This window comes from Pholis gunnellus (genome assembly GCF_910591455.1).
Source record: "Pholis gunnellus genome assembly, chromosome: 8".
Classification (NCBI taxonomy): domain Eukaryota; kingdom Metazoa; phylum Chordata; class Actinopteri; order Perciformes; family Pholidae; genus Pholis; species Pholis gunnellus.
Window position 1 is genome coordinate 19,889,730 of NC_136534.1, and position 18,331 is coordinate 19,908,060.

The 18,331-nt window shown below is 43.3% G+C and overlaps 2 protein-coding genes across 2 annotated transcripts; both read right to left on the reverse strand.

Annotated features, from left to right (window-relative positions):
- Window positions 1–1,775: 1,775 nt before the first annotated feature.
- On the reverse strand, window positions 1,776–5,865 carry yrdc (yrdC N(6)-threonylcarbamoyltransferase domain containing). Its single transcript, XM_079165222.1, has 6 exons — window positions 5,647–5,865; window positions 4,539–4,734; window positions 3,756–3,870; window positions 3,531–3,650; window positions 3,215–3,345; window positions 1,776–2,587 (listed from the first exon to the last, which is right to left on the reverse strand). Exons 1-6 carry the CDS (start codon window positions 5,816–5,818, stop codon window positions 2,464–2,466), a joined length of 858 nt encoding a protein of 285 aa, XP_079021348.1. The 5' UTR covers window positions 5,819–5,865; the 3' UTR covers window positions 1,776–2,463.
- A 4,213-nt stretch (window positions 5,866–10,078) lies between these two features.
- mtf1 (metal-regulatory transcription factor 1) lies at window positions 10,079–18,297 on the reverse strand (the record flags this gene model as incomplete). The annotated part of the gene is made up of 11 exons (XM_079164612.1): window positions 18,234–18,297; window positions 16,552–17,077; window positions 14,139–14,377; window positions 13,423–13,554; window positions 13,064–13,137; window positions 12,577–12,710; window positions 12,335–12,412; window positions 12,065–12,167; window positions 11,306–11,976; window positions 10,899–10,968; window positions 10,079–10,581 (listed from the first exon to the last, which is right to left on the reverse strand). Exons 2-11 carry the CDS (start codon window positions 17,011–17,013, stop codon window positions 10,079–10,081), a joined length of 2,466 nt encoding a protein of 821 aa, XP_079020738.1. The 5' UTR covers window positions 17,014–17,077; window positions 18,234–18,297.
- Between the last annotated feature and the right edge of the window lie 34 nt (window positions 18,298–18,331).

Sequence of the window (18,331 nt, forward strand, 5' to 3'; positions counted from 1 at the left end):
AGTGTGTGTACACATGAAGGCGAGAGAGAACAAAGGGGGGGAGAGGGGGAGTGAATGTAGAGACTGATCAGTATACATGTGAGCGCATAAAGACGAGCCGAATGGGAGAGTTTCTGAAAGTATGTGTGTGTGCGTATTTTTGTGCACACATGCCGATCTGCAAGAACAGGACACTGTGTCGTCGGTGTGACTTGTCTCGTTTGAGTTTCTGAGTAAAGCAGCATTAAAAAAAAAAGGGTTATTCTGGGGGAATTTGTTCCATTGACAGCCCAGAGTCCGAAAATGTTCTGCAGGCCGTCTTCTTGGTCTTTGTTCACTTAATGCAACTTCATGTACGGTCTCAAACACACTAAGAAGACTGTCTCCATTTAAGGGCCTCCTTCCCTCTCTGCAGTTAAATAATAGAATTGATGACAATAGCCAGACACTTCTATGGTTTCACTTTCATACACTAGCGGTGACCTCCCCTGTGTGTTTGAAAACGCATGCCGTACTGCATACTACATCTGTATGTACTGCATACTGCCTATTAAATTAACCATTTAGCCATTACCAGCACACTGAAGTATAGCCAAGCAATACGTCTCCTCTGCATCACACGACTGTCTCGATGACGTTAATGGTCCGCGTTACCATTGAATGCAAATTGTTTATCACATATTTTAAATCAGCATTACCTCTACCACTCAATTTAATATGTTCTTGTATTATTTTAAGGCAAATTAAAATTAATAAATATTTTTGTGTTCTACAGTACATTTTTAAAAAAGTGGGCTCCGGCACCTTTTCTTTTCAATTGTTCCTCATTGTCGCCATCATTCCTAATGATTTGAAATATTCAAACCTCACGGTCAGCCAATGGACAGTCTGAAAGGCAGCAATGTATTTCGGGGAGGATGAGTAGCCTATGTCCAGTAAGCTCATGTCTCATACTCAGAAATTCTTGATATGTTACAGGCATTTCTCGTGTGCACAAAATCCACATAACACGCAGTTGAAGCGCACTACAAACTAAATATTACGTCGTACTTAGTATGAACTGTATGTTCGTATGCAAGTTCGAATCCAGCCATGGTGTTTCAAAAAGCAGTAAGTAGCGGTTAAGTAAGTGAAGAGAACCATTTAGCATTTTGGAAAATACTTTCAGCTCACGTTCTGTCAGGCAGCTGGACGAGAAGATTGACGCCACTCTCATATTTGCCTGTTAAATAAAAAAAAATACAGTCTGGAAACAGCGAGCCTGGGTCTGTCTGACGGTATCAAAATGAATCTACCAGCAGCTCTAAAGCTAATTTATTAACACATTATACCTCATTTGTGTAAAAGCTACATGTTAGGGTTTTTGCAATTTCTTGGCCGGTTGCAGTGACTTTGTAGAGTCTCTGCTGGCTGCCTGGCAACATTCTGGTTACGTCCATAAATATTAATGGTGGGCACCTTCTGTCACTGAAGTGAGAACTAAACATAAATCAGTTAAGTGTTAAGGCTCAATGTTTTGAAGAGGCTATATGAATAAAAATGCACCAATTACTGGAGCACTCTGCTATATGGATTCATTTGATGAAATCCTGCTGTCTATTAAAGTAAAAAGGTGCTTTCAAACAGGCATTTTTGAGAATAAAAGTATGCTCTTTGGTTGAGACGGGCGCTTAAAATGGTTTCTGCGCTTTAAAAAAAATAAAATAAATAAAATCAGACACTTAACTTCCAGACACCTAAAAATAAAGACAGGTACGGCTCAAACATTTTCTTATGCAATAATAACAACACGCAGATACTGAAAAAAAACTACTTTTATTGTGATCGCGCAAAGGTTGCGCAATCCATCAAAACAAGTCAATACAGGCGATGAGAATTTAAAAAAATGCTGCAGTTCTTCACTTGTAAATTAAGCATTTTCAAACTTGTGAATGTAGGTTAGTCTCCAACACAAAACAGAGTTTTTGTCGCCTCACACGTTAAAATGACATGCGGATAAAAAAAATAAAATAAAGGAGATTCATAAGATAATAACATATAGTTCTGGACTCAGGTTTGATGTATCGTCAATGCAAGTCATAGAACTCCTCCCATCCCTTATGTCCTCACATTTAGGTCATGAAATTAACCATATGACAATTCTAACCATGATAGAAATATTAAAATAAATCTCACACCATTGTATTTTCTGTTAAGCCACGTTGTTTTGACAACACAAAAAGATGTAAAGTTTTAATTTTATGCAAAAAAATAAAAAATTCAATCCAATCTATCTGACCTTGTTTCTAAACAGACGGAATAGAGAATTGTGACACTTTAAGATCCCACATAATCCCGTGATAGAAGAGTTACTCCAGACCTTAAAGCAGCCACCAGAACAACGTCAGCCGTCGAGTCCTTCCCCGAGTTCTAGTCCTTCTCGGGAAAAACTCATTGTTCCCTGTGAACATGAAAAGCGTTTGTCTTTTCTGAAGAAGCCAACGGTCAACGCTTGGTGTGCTTCTCTGCGTGTGACGCGGAGTGTGGAGATTTCAACGGTCCATCTTCCCACGGCTCCTCCGACAGTCCATATTTGTGCTCCAGCACATCAACCGTAGAAGAAAGAGCACTAAAAACAGAATTACAGTCATTTCCTGTTTAATGTACTGAGTGTCCTTCAGAGTAAATGTGGGAGGACACGATGCAATAAAGCTTTTTTTGCAGCCGTAGTCATGTTTTAGTCTGCTAATCAATGCATTACACCTCCGATTACTCAAGTATTTATTTTAATAGTCATCACCTGTAAGCATCCTTCATACTCAGTGTATTTATTTTCTTTGAGTATACTTCCACTGTGAACACCCTGCATCTTAAAAACCAGTATGGAGAATAATTTGGGAAATATGTTTTGAAATGCAAATTATCATTATACTGCCAGAAGACGAGCTGCAGGCATCAGTCTCACACAGTATTTACAGATCGCTCTGATCAATATCTAGTTATCACTGAAATCTGATCCATCACATCACATCCTTTGTCTGGAATATTTTCTGGAACCGAAGTATAATGTGATGGTGACCTGTATCTCGTTTATTTATTTAGTGTACACGTATACAGCGATAAATAGTGAAAAGGCTACAAATATATCATAGGAAAAATGGTTAAGTTAAATGAAGTGCAATTTAGAAGATGTAAACGGTACATATAACAGCAGAAAGAAAAAGCTAACCGGGTCACAGAAAGCGCATGAACTCACCAGCCAGGTCTGATGATGCTGTATTTGCCGTGAACTGATAGGTTGACCACTGTTGATCCGAGGCGGCTCTGGTCTCCTATTGGTCCGCCATCCACGACCACTGAGAGTTTGGGCCAAAGCTCCTGAAACTCCTTCAGAGGATAAACGGCAACATTAAAAGGAGAATTTAGAAATATTAAATGACAACGAGATCAAAACAAAGACAGACACCCTTCCAACCTGGATTAAGACGCTGGGAAACATACTGAATGAAACACAGTGAATGGGCGACTGATAAAAGCATATCTCAGCCTGTCTTGTATTATTATTCTCTTACATGCGCAGCCAAGGGGCTGGTGTGTGAGCTGAGGTTGGCGCTGGTAAGAGCGAGTGGTTCGGCACACATCTGGCAAAGGCGTCTCATGAAGACATGGTCTGGGATACGAACACCGACAATCTGAGGGGCACACGGACATGTTAGCGGCAAAGCGACACTCAGTGCGAAACCATTTGTTTGCGGTTCTATTTTCAGTCACATCCAGTTGAAAAGGAGTGGACTTACCGAAGTAAAAGGGTTGAGATCCTTGTTCAGTACTTCGGATCTTTCGAGCACCAGAGTGACGGGACCGGGCAGCAGGTCGGCTAGCAGCTCTTCCTTCACCTTCACCTTACAGTACCTGACCATGGAAACAAGCACAATGTTTAAAAGTGTCTCTAGTCTGCTCTCATACGGTGGTTTTCCCGCTGATAACGCCGCTCCCGACCCAAAGCGCGTCGCAAACCTCCAGTTTAACGCCGTTAACCGCGAGCCGCCGGCTCAGCTGTCACAATGTTGAGAGCCGCGTGGACGCGGATATTTTCTGGATTCCGTATGGAGCAACTCTAAAGTTGAGCAGTGCTTTTAAAGCAAGTGGTACATTTAGTAATGAGAGTTACAGACAACTGCACCGTTCCACATTGCAAGCCTGTGATGTTCTTTGTTTCATCCAAGATGTTGTCAGTTGGTAGTCTGCCTCATCTCCTCGGTGTTATTTTGTGATTTGCTTACGAATGCCTTAATTTAAAAAGATTCCTCCCGAGTACATAATGAATGAATCCTGGGGTATTTCTGTGACAGCAGGTGTGATCGTCACTCGAAGTGTGTGTCTTGTTGGTGTGGAGACGGCATCTCTGCCTCTTCTAGGTCTGACTCATCTGCGGATGACTAATATATATGGTCGGTCTATGATTAAAACCATCACACTTCTGGAGGGACTCACACCAACGGGCACTCAAGATGGGCGCCAGATCTACGTCTTCCTCTCATTCTGGAGGTAAAACAGCAAGCATCCGCACATAAACTTACTTATAGATATCCTGGATTTCTCCTACACAGATGGCCAGCGGGTTATGTCCATTTCGGCCTTTGATGTCGTAGGTTTTTCTGACGGCTTCAGAGTTCTGGGCCAGACATGCCAGGCCGTAGATGGTGTCTGTGGGCACGCCGACCACGTGACCCTCCTTCAGAGCCTTCACCGTATGACTCAGGATTTCAGCATCATCTGCAGTTAAAAAACAAACAATGGAGGGTAAATGGGAGGCATCATCCATTGCAAGGACAGACATGACGACAAAACAGATATGTATGTGTGTCATTTTCAATATATATGTAATGTCTGCTGGAGATTGATTCAATGGTGGCGAAGGGCTGAAAAACTTGCAGAAATAGACGGTAACCAATGACAGGTGTTGCTCTAGAGCTGCACATAAAGGGCAATCCACCGAACTCACATGTGAAAGTCTATGTACTCATTATGTGGAGGACTCCTCAGCCTGTGATAACAGTTCCAGGGCACAGTGTCTCACATAACTATTGACTTGCATTATGGGAAGTGCAGTATACCGACCATGCTTTAACAAAGGGTACATGAAAGCAGTGCTTAAACACTTGTGTTACTTCATACATCCACTCCACTGCATTTCTGAGGTAACTGGTTTCTCCTCAACTGCACTTATCTAATCACAAGGTACTTTGCAGGAAAAAAAGGGCTGCATGGAAAACATAAGACGAAGCGATGAATATGATACATATCTTTAGTTTATACTACCCAACTAAACGAGAAACATTTATTACAGATCCATAGTTCAAGTAATTTCACTTCTAATAGCTGTTAAACATCTGATGTCATGGACTGTCACATGATGACATTATAAATAAAGCTTTGATGCGCAGTGTGTGCAGGCAGCTGTCTGATTATAAAGCATATCAACGTTACTGTATTGGACAACGACGTAAGCTGTGTAGGTGTGTACACACGCATGACAGACAGGAGAAACAGGAATCTGATGCAACACGCTGCCATGTTTGCGTCACTTACTGACAAACATCATCTTACATTACTGTAGTTAAAATATATTAAAGTCATGCACCTGTAGTCTACAGGGATGCACGTTTGCTGTGAACATGAGCTGACCTGTTCGGCTCTCCTGGTGGACACATGGCCCATTGGGGGTCGGCGGCAGCAGACGCAGCACTTTGGTCTTGAGCTCTTTACACATGTCTCCTCCGAGCGGACGAGCTGAGGCTGAACCGTGAGCTCTTCTGGATCTGATGAATTCAACAGCGACTTTACAAACGGACTTCATACAATCGAAGCTGCAGCGGCGGTCACCTCACAGCCGTGGGAGCATGCATGTTGATATGACAGAACTCTTCCGGGTTACGCCCCCAGATAATGACGCCGGCTCACTTAAAGGGCCAGCAGCACGTTGTTTTAACGATCAAGTGGGGTTCAAAATAATTGCCTGGACCGCTGAAAAATGTGTTAAATTACTTTTAATTTTTCTTTATTTATGTTCATTCCCAGGACCCTTAATATATTTTATTATTAAAGTTTGATTTTACATAATTTAGCAAATCCAAAATAAAAATAATTTAGTCTGGTGTTATTTTGCAAATGTCTGGAAAAGCATTTTCTGGCACTTCTTCAAACCCTCCAACAGATCTCAAATCCACATTACCTGCATGCCCCCTCATTACTCATTAATTAAGGAAATTTAAATCACCTGTGAGCACTGACTTAAATACGCAGAAGGCACACACAATAAGGAAATGCAGCATTAACAGGACAAACAATAAATCTATGGTCATGGCTTCGGAAACAGGTAACAACAAATGCACCTTTGGGGTTTTACCAGTTACATTATTTATATTTCTCTAAGTAGTTTGTAAAACAGTTCCAGGTTGTTCAGACCTAACCCTGCGAACTGAAGAGGCCGTTTCACCAGTCAAACAGGTCAGCCACGTTCTGAAGCTTGAACTTTTGATTGCCGTCTGCCCAACACTTGCAAATGACCTGGATGTTTTGTCTTCGACAGGACCTGGAGGACGTGGAGGACAGACTAGTGACCCTGTCCGACAATTTAAACCTGTGCAAACAAGTCCTGAATGACTTGAAGGATCTCAGGGGTGTACTAGTGGTGAGCTCGCTTTTTCTCTCCTTGGACGGTTGTGACTTAATGCCAGTTTTTTCTTTTTTTTAAAGGCAATCTTTATTTTCCACAGAGAAAATCTCTCCAGGATGTGTCCTTACCAACACAGAAGTGACCAGAAGTGGAACACCCCCCCCCCCCCCCCCCCCTCCTTTCTATTGTATGACTAAATAAATCTAATTAAGATCAACCATCAATCTTAGCTGTGAAACACTTCATTAAGCAGAGGAAGCAATCATTTCAGTGACACGGATAAGGTTTTATTAGTATTATATTGCTCTCAATTCAGAAATGTATTTATCATATTACTTTTGTACGAAACAAGCATAAGCAAACATTTTCACATTGTACATTCTTGTTTTTTAAAATACAAACCCTTAATTATTCCTCACTCTTTGGGTTTCAAGACATTCCTTTGGAAACATTGTTCTTTTTCTCTTAAAATGTTGCCCAATAGGAGAAACTCTGCTCTCACCTTCAGAAAGAACTCTGGCTATAACATATTGTGATCAAACAATCTGCTTCCAAACAAATGTCTCCATCAGGGAATTCTTCTTCTGATGTTTGCATTTCAGGTTAACTCCCAGAAAGACAAACGTGGGCCACATGTCCACCTATTCATCTGCTTATTGATTCAAAATGTTTAAATGAGTGAAAAGTGATGATTACATAAATGGAGTGAGCCCAAATGAAACATGTTTACACATAAAATGTATCGGTGTAAAAAAAGGAGAAAAAAAAAAAAGCTGCATACATTTGACCAAAATAATTCTTAAAACAGAATCATTCACTAAATACTCCAAACAAATCCAGTTGGTTTCAAACAGCATATAAAAAGAATCACACTGCTGCAACATTCATGGGAACAGTACTCTCACACACCACTCCAAAATGTGAAATAAAATGTACTGGAGTTCCAGAAGCATCTTTAACATGATACGCATTAGAAAGGCGACTTCTGCATACAAGGTTGTGGCAGAATATGACTTCATGGAGGGAGGAATGAATGTTTTGTCATGGAGTCAGTATTTAAACTTACTAATGCCATACGTAAAATTGCATAGTTGTGTTCTTTGACTGTATGCATGTATGAGAATATATATTGGATGGTAGGAACTGGACACCCGGCAGTCAATTTCAGTGCCTTTTACAAAGAACTGTTGAGTAAATTTACATTTTGTGATCCAATGGAACCGAGCGGAGACACTAATACTGCATATACGGAATGGTTCAGAGCGCGACATGTGTGACTGGAGCCTTTCACATCATATCTGACGGCCTTCTTGGCACCTGTGAGTTGAAGGGGATGCTTCACTCCTAAATTTTGGCAAAAAGAAACCAGACGTGTGTTCTGTGACACGTCGGTTTGGTTTGATCCTACAACCTGGATCTAAAAATGTAGAATCGCATCACTTGTAACCGTTACGCTGCATATCCATTCACGACTTTCCAAACAGACGGCTGAAAAATAAAAATAAAAATGCAGTTTCTAGGAAAACGGTAAACTTTTGTGTCTCGATGCTTTTCGTCTTATTGTGGTCTGCTGCTGGAAGTGATCGCCTGAGACTCGATGGAGATGATGGGTTGGCATGTCGGTCAGAAGCAGAGACTGTGAAGGCAAGGAGGCTCAAGGAAACAGTTCTGTTGTAAGGCCAAGTAGCTCTACACTCTCGTATACAGGGCACGATGCCTTCGTTCTCTCTCATCATTGCATTGTGTCCCGTGTGAAACAATACTGGTAAACTCTGAGCAGGAGGCTATGTGTTACGTATATTCTGGGACTATGGGGGGACTGTACAAAAGCCCAGCTGCTTGAAGAACGATTCAACAAAACACGGCAAAAAAAAAAACTCTTCTGCATCCATGTGACTGGGGGAAGAATGCAAGGACAGAGGCTATACATGAACTAAGGGTATAAACACATTAGCTCCAAACTCAGAGTTAGTACTTCAAAAAGTCTATACAAAAATACAAATTCTAGAATAATCTACAAGTTTCTCAAAGATGTTTACACTAAAATGTACTGTATTTACATCGTTGCCAGGACACATCTTTTAAATGCTACTTTACAGCAGTTGTATACAAAAAAAAAAAGTCTGTAGTGGAACAAGCTGTCGGATTACTCACTTTACAAGTTAGTGTGCAATAAACAGGGAAGAGTGCAGCGAAACGGAGGGCTACTGCAAGTGTTGGGCATCTGGTAAGAAAAAAGAAACGTATGTCTGAGTAACAAATGAAGGGAACCGGGATCAGTTGTGACTTGATGCATCCCTGAGAGGGTCCCAACCCTAGAAAACACGGGGTGTTGACAGTAGGTGCTTACTGTCTCTTTGTGGACAATCTTTGCAAACAAGCGGATCCTCGGGACGTTTAGTTTCACTGTGCGCTCTACTGCAGGTGCCTCTGTTCTCAAACAATACCCATCACGTTCTTACAAAAGCAAAATAAAACAATTCAGTAACATAAAAACAGCTCAACTTCAAAAACACAACAAGTGATTGGAATAAATTAATAGATTTTTTTTTCTGCTATCTTAAGGGTAATACCAGTATGATGAAAGAATCAAGTATTTAAATAAATTAACATGTACAATTTTAAATTAGTTTAAGTTATAGGCAACTTATCGATGTATTAATTTGACTCAAAGAGGCAGATCGGCTCACAGGTTCTTTTCTCGATTAGTAAATATCTGTCAAAAGAAATCAAAGAACTATCACATTTTCTGGACTACACTAGTCTTCCTAGGGAAAAAAACAACAACTAAATACAGAGGAAATCACTTCATGTTGTAGCCTTATGAGGGGCGATGTGACCAAACCCTTCAAATTCCTCCTGGGAGCAACGCTTAATGTAAATTCCTCTAATAAACAGTGCATTCTGGTCAGTTGCATACCAGCGTTAAGCATTTGTTAGGACCTGTAGTACAGTACAAAGATATACAGACAAGTTGTTTTCCTGCTCAGGCGTCTGACCTTCAAGGAAAATGGAACTCTTAAGTTATCAGTGCTTCAACAACACTCGTTTGTTTCATCCAATCCATTCAGATTGGATATTGAGGGTTAATATATATACATTTGGATTATGTTTATATATATATATATAAAAAAAAAAAAAAAGGGTCTACTGCCTTTTCCCTGCATTATCATCATTAGCATAGACAGGCTAAATCTCAATAAGCAAATTAATCTTGTCTTTCAAAATGCAACTACTGCAATGAGACAAAAAGTATTCATAGTTTGTGTGTATATATATCTATATATAGATATATATATATCTCTCTCTATGTGTGTTGCACAATTCTCTACAGAACAGAAAGCACTGCAGGTGCACACACTATGTAGGGAGAAAGAAGAGGCGTTGCTGAGGGTGGAATTGAAGCCTGTGGACGAGTACCGGACTCAGAAGGCCGCTCTTCTAAGGATTGCCGTCAGTGGCCATGCTGAAGTCATCGGCGACCAGCAGCAGAGCCTCGATGTTGGCGGCTGTCTCGGGGCTCTGCAGGGAGAGGAAGTCCGAGACGTCCATGTTGGCTAACCCGTCAGACGAGGGGGGGTTTGTGGCAGTGCTGCTCACTATCGCGGAGAGAGTCTGAGCCGAGGAAGAGGAAGAAGAAGAAGAAGAAGCAGAAGAAGAAGAGGGGGCCTCCAGCCTCACCTCACCCACCTTGGAGGAAGCCGCGGGGAGGCTGCATGAAGAAGACGCGGGGGCTGGAGGGAGTGGAGGCTCTGGGGGTTGTGACGGTGGGGGGGGAGGGGGCTCTGGTGGTTGCGGCGGTGCTGGGGCGGAAACAACGGAGGAGGCACTCTTTGAACTCTTGTCTTTAGCCGCGTCCCTGCAGGCACACTGGCACTGGCAGGACTCCTCCTGTTTGATGATGATGACGGGCAGACTGAGGCCGATCTGTTGAACCGAGCTGCCTGAAAACAGAAAAAATGAACTTTAAGTTCACCGAAAACAAGAAGCATGTTGTTTTCCAAATGTCCTGCAAAGCATACCAAAAGAAAGTGAAGATAAATATGAGATATAAAAGTTATAGTCACCATTTGAACAGTTCTAGCACTGTGCATTAATTGTGACAGTATTTTAGTGAAGCTCTCAGGACACCATTCTACCATTTAATGAATCCTATTAAAGCTAAGCACGGCCCCGGATATCAAAACTACATTTATGATTTAATTACAGCCTTTTGGTCCATGTCCAAAAACATATAATAACTCACAACTCATTGACTTACCAGCATTTCCTCCCACTGGAATGGCTGTGGTGAAGAAAACTTTTTCCACTTTAGGAGTTCCTTGATGCGACTGTGAACAAATATTTAACGCCACAGTTGAAGCAGGATATGAAGAGGACACCCTAAAGTATTATGAGGTTGATTTGCATCAGATTTATAACTATATTGAAGGGAAATGTGTGGTGTGTCTGTGTCGTATTAAACGTAATGTAGATTAAAAAGTAACACCTTTTCCTTTACAGCAAATACAGAGTCACTGCTGAGCACGGCCGCAGCTTTTTGCTAATCCTCTCACATGAACGTACTTATGATTAGAAGGCAGAATGAAAGAAATGTAGGCATGCGTTTTTTAAACTTAACGCATCACAAAATCAACACTAGCACAGATCGAGTCCCCCATTACTCACCGTTTGATCTGGGTTCTGCTGGCTGTTAGCAGCGCTGCTGAGGATCCACTGGAGGTTCTGGTCGGACATGACCAGGCTGGGCTGCAGCAGGTTCGAGGTGGGAGCTATGGTGATGGTGGCGGGGGTGGTAGCCAAACCGGGGCCAGAGTTGGTGACGGGGTGGTTGGCCAAAGGCACAGGTTGAGCCACAGCCGCCACGACAGCGTCTGTTGCGGCGGCTGCAACGACAGACGCGGGAGCGGTGCCCGGCGCCGCGGAGTTCGGTGCTGGAGCCGCCGGAGCGGAGACAGCTGGCGGTAGAGGAGCGGACTGGGCGGCAGCATCCGGCTGCAGGAATGTGGGCGGCAGTGCCACGTAGTGCTGGGGGGTCACATGGTTCGGTGCTTGTTGGACGGAGGCTTGGGCAGGCACGTCGGAGATCTGCTGAGGCCCGGTCACTTGAATGAAAGGGGGAGGCTGCGTTGAGCCGACAGCAGCAGTGACAGAAGCAGGCGTGGTGGAGGCCTGAGAGGAAGAGCTCCGACGGAGCCGGGAAGGAGCCTCCATAGGTGTAGTCGTGTGGGAACAGGAGGACGAGCAGGTATGATGCAGAGAGAAAGAGATGAGAGGCGATCCGTCAGTCACCAGCGAGTGGGTAGGCGTCTCCAGGCTGAAGGATTCAGCAAGGCTCTCTGAGGAAGAGGAGAAAAAAAACACTCCCCTCAGTGAACGGGAACATTCATTAGAATTCAGGCTGACGGTGTTTTGGTGTGTACTCACCGTTGGGATGGGAATCATCTTGGCTGACACTATTTTCAGGACTCTGGAACATGAGCTCAAAGATTTTCACAGGGGTAACATTGCTGAGGTCCAAATGGTGAGCCTGCAATACAGTTACAACGTATGTAATGAATGCATTAAATGGCAGAAATTCTTGTTTTACCTCTACACTTTTATTACAGTGACAGTTGAACTTAGGTGTCGATATGGTTGCCTGTTAATGGCCATCTTTACGGACTATCTTGAGAACATGTTTTAAACCAGACTTACATTATGGATGTTCTCTCGTAGCTCCGAGTCGGTAGAGATGAGGCTCAAGTCACTGAGGCACAGCGAGTGATTTGCATCCTGTAATTAAGAGATTAATTGGACCCGATTAAACTTGCCACTGCTTCGGTATGAGCAAAATTAGTTTTTATGAGGGTAGTTTACTCTAAAGATAGTTCTTTTTCATTTGGTATAGCGTGAACCTCAGGCTGTGCATGGAGAACATGTGCCGTGCTGGGACTCACTTCAGAGAGCGGGTGTGTGAGGGTGACGGTGAAGGGCTGCCCTTTGTCGTGGCCCCGGATGTGACTCTTGAGACTGTACTGGCTGCTGAAAGTCTTCTCACAGCCGTCGCTGGGACAGTTGAATGGCTTCTCCCCTACGGAGTGAGGAGAGACGAAGCGGGAAGGATACAGAAGGAGACTCGTAGTTACGGCTTAATCATTAAAACGTCAGCCGAGATAAAAAGTTCCTACTTAACTTTTAACAGAGAAAAATGTTACAGAGAAATCTAACAATGACCTCTTGCCAATCAGGGAAGTTATTTGTCCAATAAGACTAAGTACACATGGCCACAGCTTTTTCTATCTACCAAAGAAATGGATATATATATATATCTATATATATATATATATATATATATATGCGTGTGGGAGGCAGTTCTAACAATGCAAATGCAAACGAGGCACAGCTGAAAAACCAAGGTTACATCAAACAAACCAGTGAATGTACCTGTGTGTGTCCGTACATGTGTTTTTAGGTGATGACTCGCAGCAAATGCTTTGCCACAGCCATCGTGGTCACACCTGAAGGCAAAGACAGAAAAAATATACAAATAGACGGTGATGAATTTTCATGTGACACACAAAGTGCAGCCCCCCCGCAATAAAAACAGAGTGAAAGACACTGTGAGTAAAAGCATTAAATATAACAATGCCCTAACCATGTCATTTGTGTTGACAAGCAAACATTAAAACAGACTCAAAGAGCGATCTGTGAGTATTTATCAGTATCACAGTTCCTTCATCTTCTACTAAAAGGGGGGGGGGGGGGGGGGGGATTAAATATGGTGTGATAATGGCAATGCTCACCGGAACGGCTTCTCCCCCGTGTGTGTGCGAATGTGCTTCCTCAGGTCGCTAAGTGTGGTAAAGTACTTTGTGCATCCCTCTGATTCACAGTTGAATGTCTTGCCTGTGTGAAGTCTCTGGTGTGCTTTTAGTCTGTAGAGACAATCAAGTGTGTCGCATTAAAACCACAACGGGAGACATGCAGAGAGAGACAAGCGAAGCACAGTGGCATTAAACAGCACGTGTTGATTCCTGTGTTAAGACCGTCTACAAAGCATCATGAAAAAAAAGACAGTCGAGCCCACATTTCGATCACAACTGCATCTACACAGACATGGAAGAAAACTGAACAAAGTACACGGTGTAAGTGGTGGTCGTGTAGGAGGATCTGCGTGTCATGGAAGAGGGGGAGAGGAAAGTAATGTTATTAAAAAGAGAATCCACCCAGGTCATGTGTGCCATTAGTGGGCTGCCCCGAGTACCAGCCTCTGCCAGGCACAATACAGACCAGAGGGCTCGGATGGTGACTGCTTTGAGACCTCAGCCAAAATACAGCAACATCAGAACAGTGAAAACGCTAGAAACTAAGAACCTGGACAAAATAGACTCGGATCGTAACCTGGGCCTGCTGTTGTCAAAAATAGATCAGCACACCTCGATATAAAACCAAAGACAATTATACATTTCAGTTATAATGATGACACAATCCAATCTACATCACTGGTGTAAAGGCTTACCTGTATAGCGTATTAAAGGCCTTCTCACAGCCATGCACATCGCACTCAAACGGCTTCTCCTTGGTGTGAACGCGCACGTGGATCTTGAGGCTGTAGGAGGTGAGGAAGGCCTTCCCACAGCCCTGTTGATTGCACACAAACGTGTACTCTCCCCGGTGGGTCTTCTGGTGTGTCCGCAGGTTTCCCGCCGTGCTGTACGTCCTGGTGCAGCCTTCGAGCATGCACTGGTAGCGCTTCACCTGGCGGAGGAAGAAGAGGGGTGGAGGGACATCAGTGCTTAAAAAAAAACATGGTTGAATTCAAACTCGGTTTGACCTTTCAGACGGGACCTGAACTCGATGACTCGGCCACCCGCCAGCGCACGAAGCGAGCAGGCACAAAAGGACAGTGATGATGACTAACCCACCCCCATGCAATACATCCCAACCAGTTCCGTTTCACAGCACCGAGCTCCACTGCAGTGTGGCAGTCTCCTGCTCCCTGCTCACACAAAAAGCCCAGAGGCAATGTGAATAAAAGCAGCTCATTCTCCTCTTCAAAACAACGTTACCCTGTGTTCAACACAACGTCAGGTGGAGGAAGCGTGTGGTGGGCAAGAGGATCCACATTCTCAGCTAACAATATTCCTTTAACTCACTGCCATTAACTCCCTGATATTGTAAAAAAACAACTCCTTCGTGATGTTTAATATTTGTTATGGCGCAAGTGGTGGCTTTGGGAGTTTGGAGGAATAACTCACACATGGGTATGTGTTCATCCTAGCAGTCTCAACCCTTCACTTCAGGACACCTTCTCCTACACACCTCACCATGCCATGAAAAGGCCATTCCTTTAGATTTTAAGGATCATTTGTGAAGCAAACATCCAGAGCTACTGTAGGACGCCTGCTAAAGCGTGTAGCTCAGCACTGTCTGCATCTCCCACACCATCGTGACTCTGCTCCACCAGAGAGAGAATTGGATGATTCGCTCTCCCACATGTATCGTGGAAAAAGACCACTGCATTACAAACTAAATGGTTATGTGAATGTATTCACAGCAATGTATTACTAGATGCTTGACGTTGCTCGTTGAATAAGCAAGATGGAGATCAATTTGGTTGGAGGTTTCTTCTGTTTTCTGGCGTGTGCACTTCAGTTTAGGCACATTGAAGTATGGTGGCTGAACGCTTACTGTCCTCTTGGAAATTCATTCTGTCATCCTCGTAACAATGTCACAGTAAATCAAGCCATAACAATAACATTGAACCAGAAATCGATACAGATAAAAGCCAACCAACAATGGACGAACATTGATGTTGATCAAGACAATCCCAACATGACACACAGATTAAACAAACACCAGGCTCGGCGTACAGCAGTTAAAAAGCGTTGCAGCCACGTGTCCCTCAAAATCATGTCAACAGATGATTTTCACTAAAAAGTGGATTTGACACATCAGCAAGAATTGTCTGTTATTTTCTTGTCACTCAGAACCATCGGTACACGGTTGCATCATAGTGTTGTTGCAGGAAATATTAACTATTTGTGCAGTTTCTTATTAGAGACAACAACAAAAAAACATACTACAAAGGCTCCATAAATTCACAGTAAACGGGAAGACATTATTTTAATTACTCTCCATAGAAATGTGTATTCATCCACAACTTCGATGTCATTCTCCTTGTGATGGTAGTGGGGTATATAATTAACATAAAACAATGTTCTTTGTGTTTATAAAGTGCCTAAAACTGGGCTGACAGCAACAGACAAACTGATCAGTTCATCCACAATACCATGTATTGTGACATACAATTCTTGTATGTCACATTTCCTTGATGGGAAGTGTGAACCATGTCTCATTTGAAAGAACTGAAATACAGTACAGTGTACTTCCCAGCAGTCCTTCAGCACTGTACCCGTTATTCCACAAGGACCGGCTACTTTACCAGTGCACACTGTCAGATGTTTTCAAAGCCACTTCCACTAGTAAAGCTGGAAAGACCTTCCAGCATGTTAACGTATTTGCAACTGTACTTTGCATTTCACTCAACAAAATAGCAACCACTTGCTATATTGCTACATTATGCCTCAAACACTCTGCAAGGACATTAAGACGTGTTAGATCTATCTTTAAACCATCTGCTGTTCTGTTGAGCAATTAGCAAAGAGCCTCCACCAACTAAACCGAGCGATTACTTCCACAATAACCAAACAAAACCGAGCAATTACTTCAGCACTAAAGAAACACAACAAAGCATAACTGCAGCAATAGAGCTGACCACGTTCTATCCGCCTGTTGAAAACATTGTGCACCTGTGTTCAGACCAAAGTTGACAGAAGAGATGTCCTCGGTAATCCAACAAGCATATAAAAAATTCATCAGTATGTAGCAGCTGTGTATCCTCCGGAGGAGACGCATATATTTAGGCTTACCTCTCTCAGCTTCGTCTCTGGGCACTCGGAGTGCAAGGTGAGGGTGGCCCCCTCTATGTTGCGTGGCATGCGAGTGGAGCCTGGATTGATTGTGAACTGTATCTGGTCTGGAGAAATGGTGTGGTGCACATAACCCTGCGACATGCCGTCGGGGTCGTTCATAAAGGCCAGAGAGCCATCCTCCTCATCTCCTTCCCCCTCAGTTAGGAAGGTGACGCCATCGTCGTAGCCTCCACAGTGACCCTCCTCTTCGCCCTCCTCATCGAGCCGGATTGGGTCCCGCTCAATGAGCACCGTCGTGCGGTCGTACACCCGTCCAGAGGACGACGAAGGCTCGGCGATCAGGTCGTCGTCTTTGTCGAAGTGTATCTTGTCCTCGTCTTCTTCGTCGTCACGCCCCAGGTGATCCACCTCCACCTCGAAGTACATCGTCGCCTCTGTATGAGGGCCATTCGCACTCATGGTCCCTGGTGCCTCTCCTTCCTTGGCAGGGAGGACTGCACACTCGCACTGTTGACGTTACAGCCTGAAATATACATTTTTTTTAATTATTATTACATAGAATTTGGCATTTCAAAGAGCTGAAGATACATTAAGAGATAAGAGACATTCAGATAAGAAAAACAGAGTTGGAGCAGACCTCATGTTTTCTGAGTCTGTTCCAGTTATGTGATGTAATAAGACTCAATGCTGCATCTCCATGAGTAAGCAATGCTGTCCCAAATGACCTAAGAGGTGTGGACAGTCCTTAACATAGCAGCAGCTCTAACCGTAGCGGTGAGAAACGGGTTGCTCCCTGCGGTTAACAGGACACATTGACCCTATTAGGCGGAAACTAACGCGACCACATCGGAATCTAGAACTTTCTGATAACAATGACAGAAGTCACGGGACAGTTTGCGGCTAAACGCAGCTAATTAAATCTGACATGAGTGATTCATTTAAAGCCCCCCCAGGCTACCTTTTAAAAGGACGTTACGAGTAGCGTAAGAAAGATGTCACACACACACACAAGAATACCAGTTATAACTTTTCCAATAACTTATCTCGACATAGCTGGTTTACAAACAGAGTGGCCTGATAAACGCGCTGTGACTGCCAAGTTTACCCCCGTTTTGAATGACAATACCGTATTTAGCTTTAGCTTAATGTCACGAAACGGATGGTTGTTACACCGTTTAGCAAGCTGTGTAACAATAGATACTGACCTGACGTTATTTCACAGAGTACGTCTTGGTCTACATCGTTACTAGCTTTAGATGTGTGTCGCTAGCTTCCTGCTACAAACATATCAAACCGTCAATGGTGTATATTAAATAACACGTCCATCGTTATTAGCACTTGTTAACATTTAAGTGACTTGACTGCAGAGTCAACATTTAGCATTTCTGTGTTTTGTAGATAGCAAAAATCAAGGTTCGGGAGCTAGCTGTTAAGCTAGCAATGAGAACTAACGTTATCACTTATTTCTCTGCACATGCATAGCTTTGCTAGCTCACAGCTAAGCTAGGGCGCTAGCTAGTAACGTTAGCTAGTTCCCTGTCGACAGTTGACGTTACCTATCTCCCCTTTGCTAGGATAACAAGTTTCACGACACCAGGTGACACACTGACCGACATCCAGTACCGCGTTAACGCGTAGGTTCATCAACTGAAAAGGAAATTACATTAAAATATATTTACCTGTCCAATTTTACGCCTTATCCCTGTGCTTTGGGTGTTTAGCACTTTCTTTCTATCCCCTCCCTGTGATACCAAACAACGTCACAGACTGTCAGCCA

Coding starts and splice junctions, on each gene's coding strand:
- yrdc (XM_079165222.1), bottom strand. CDS start 5,818: ATGAAGTCCGTTTGTAAAGTCGCTGTTGAATTCATCAGATCCAGAAGA. Junction 4,735..5,646: donor CCACCAGGAGAGCCGAACAG/GTCAGCTCATGT, acceptor TTTTAACTGCAG/ATGATGCTGAAATCCTGAGT. Junction 2,588..3,214: donor AGCATCATCAGACCTGGCTG/GTGAGTTCATGC, acceptor TTCTGTTTTTAG/TGCTCTTTCTTCTACGGTTG.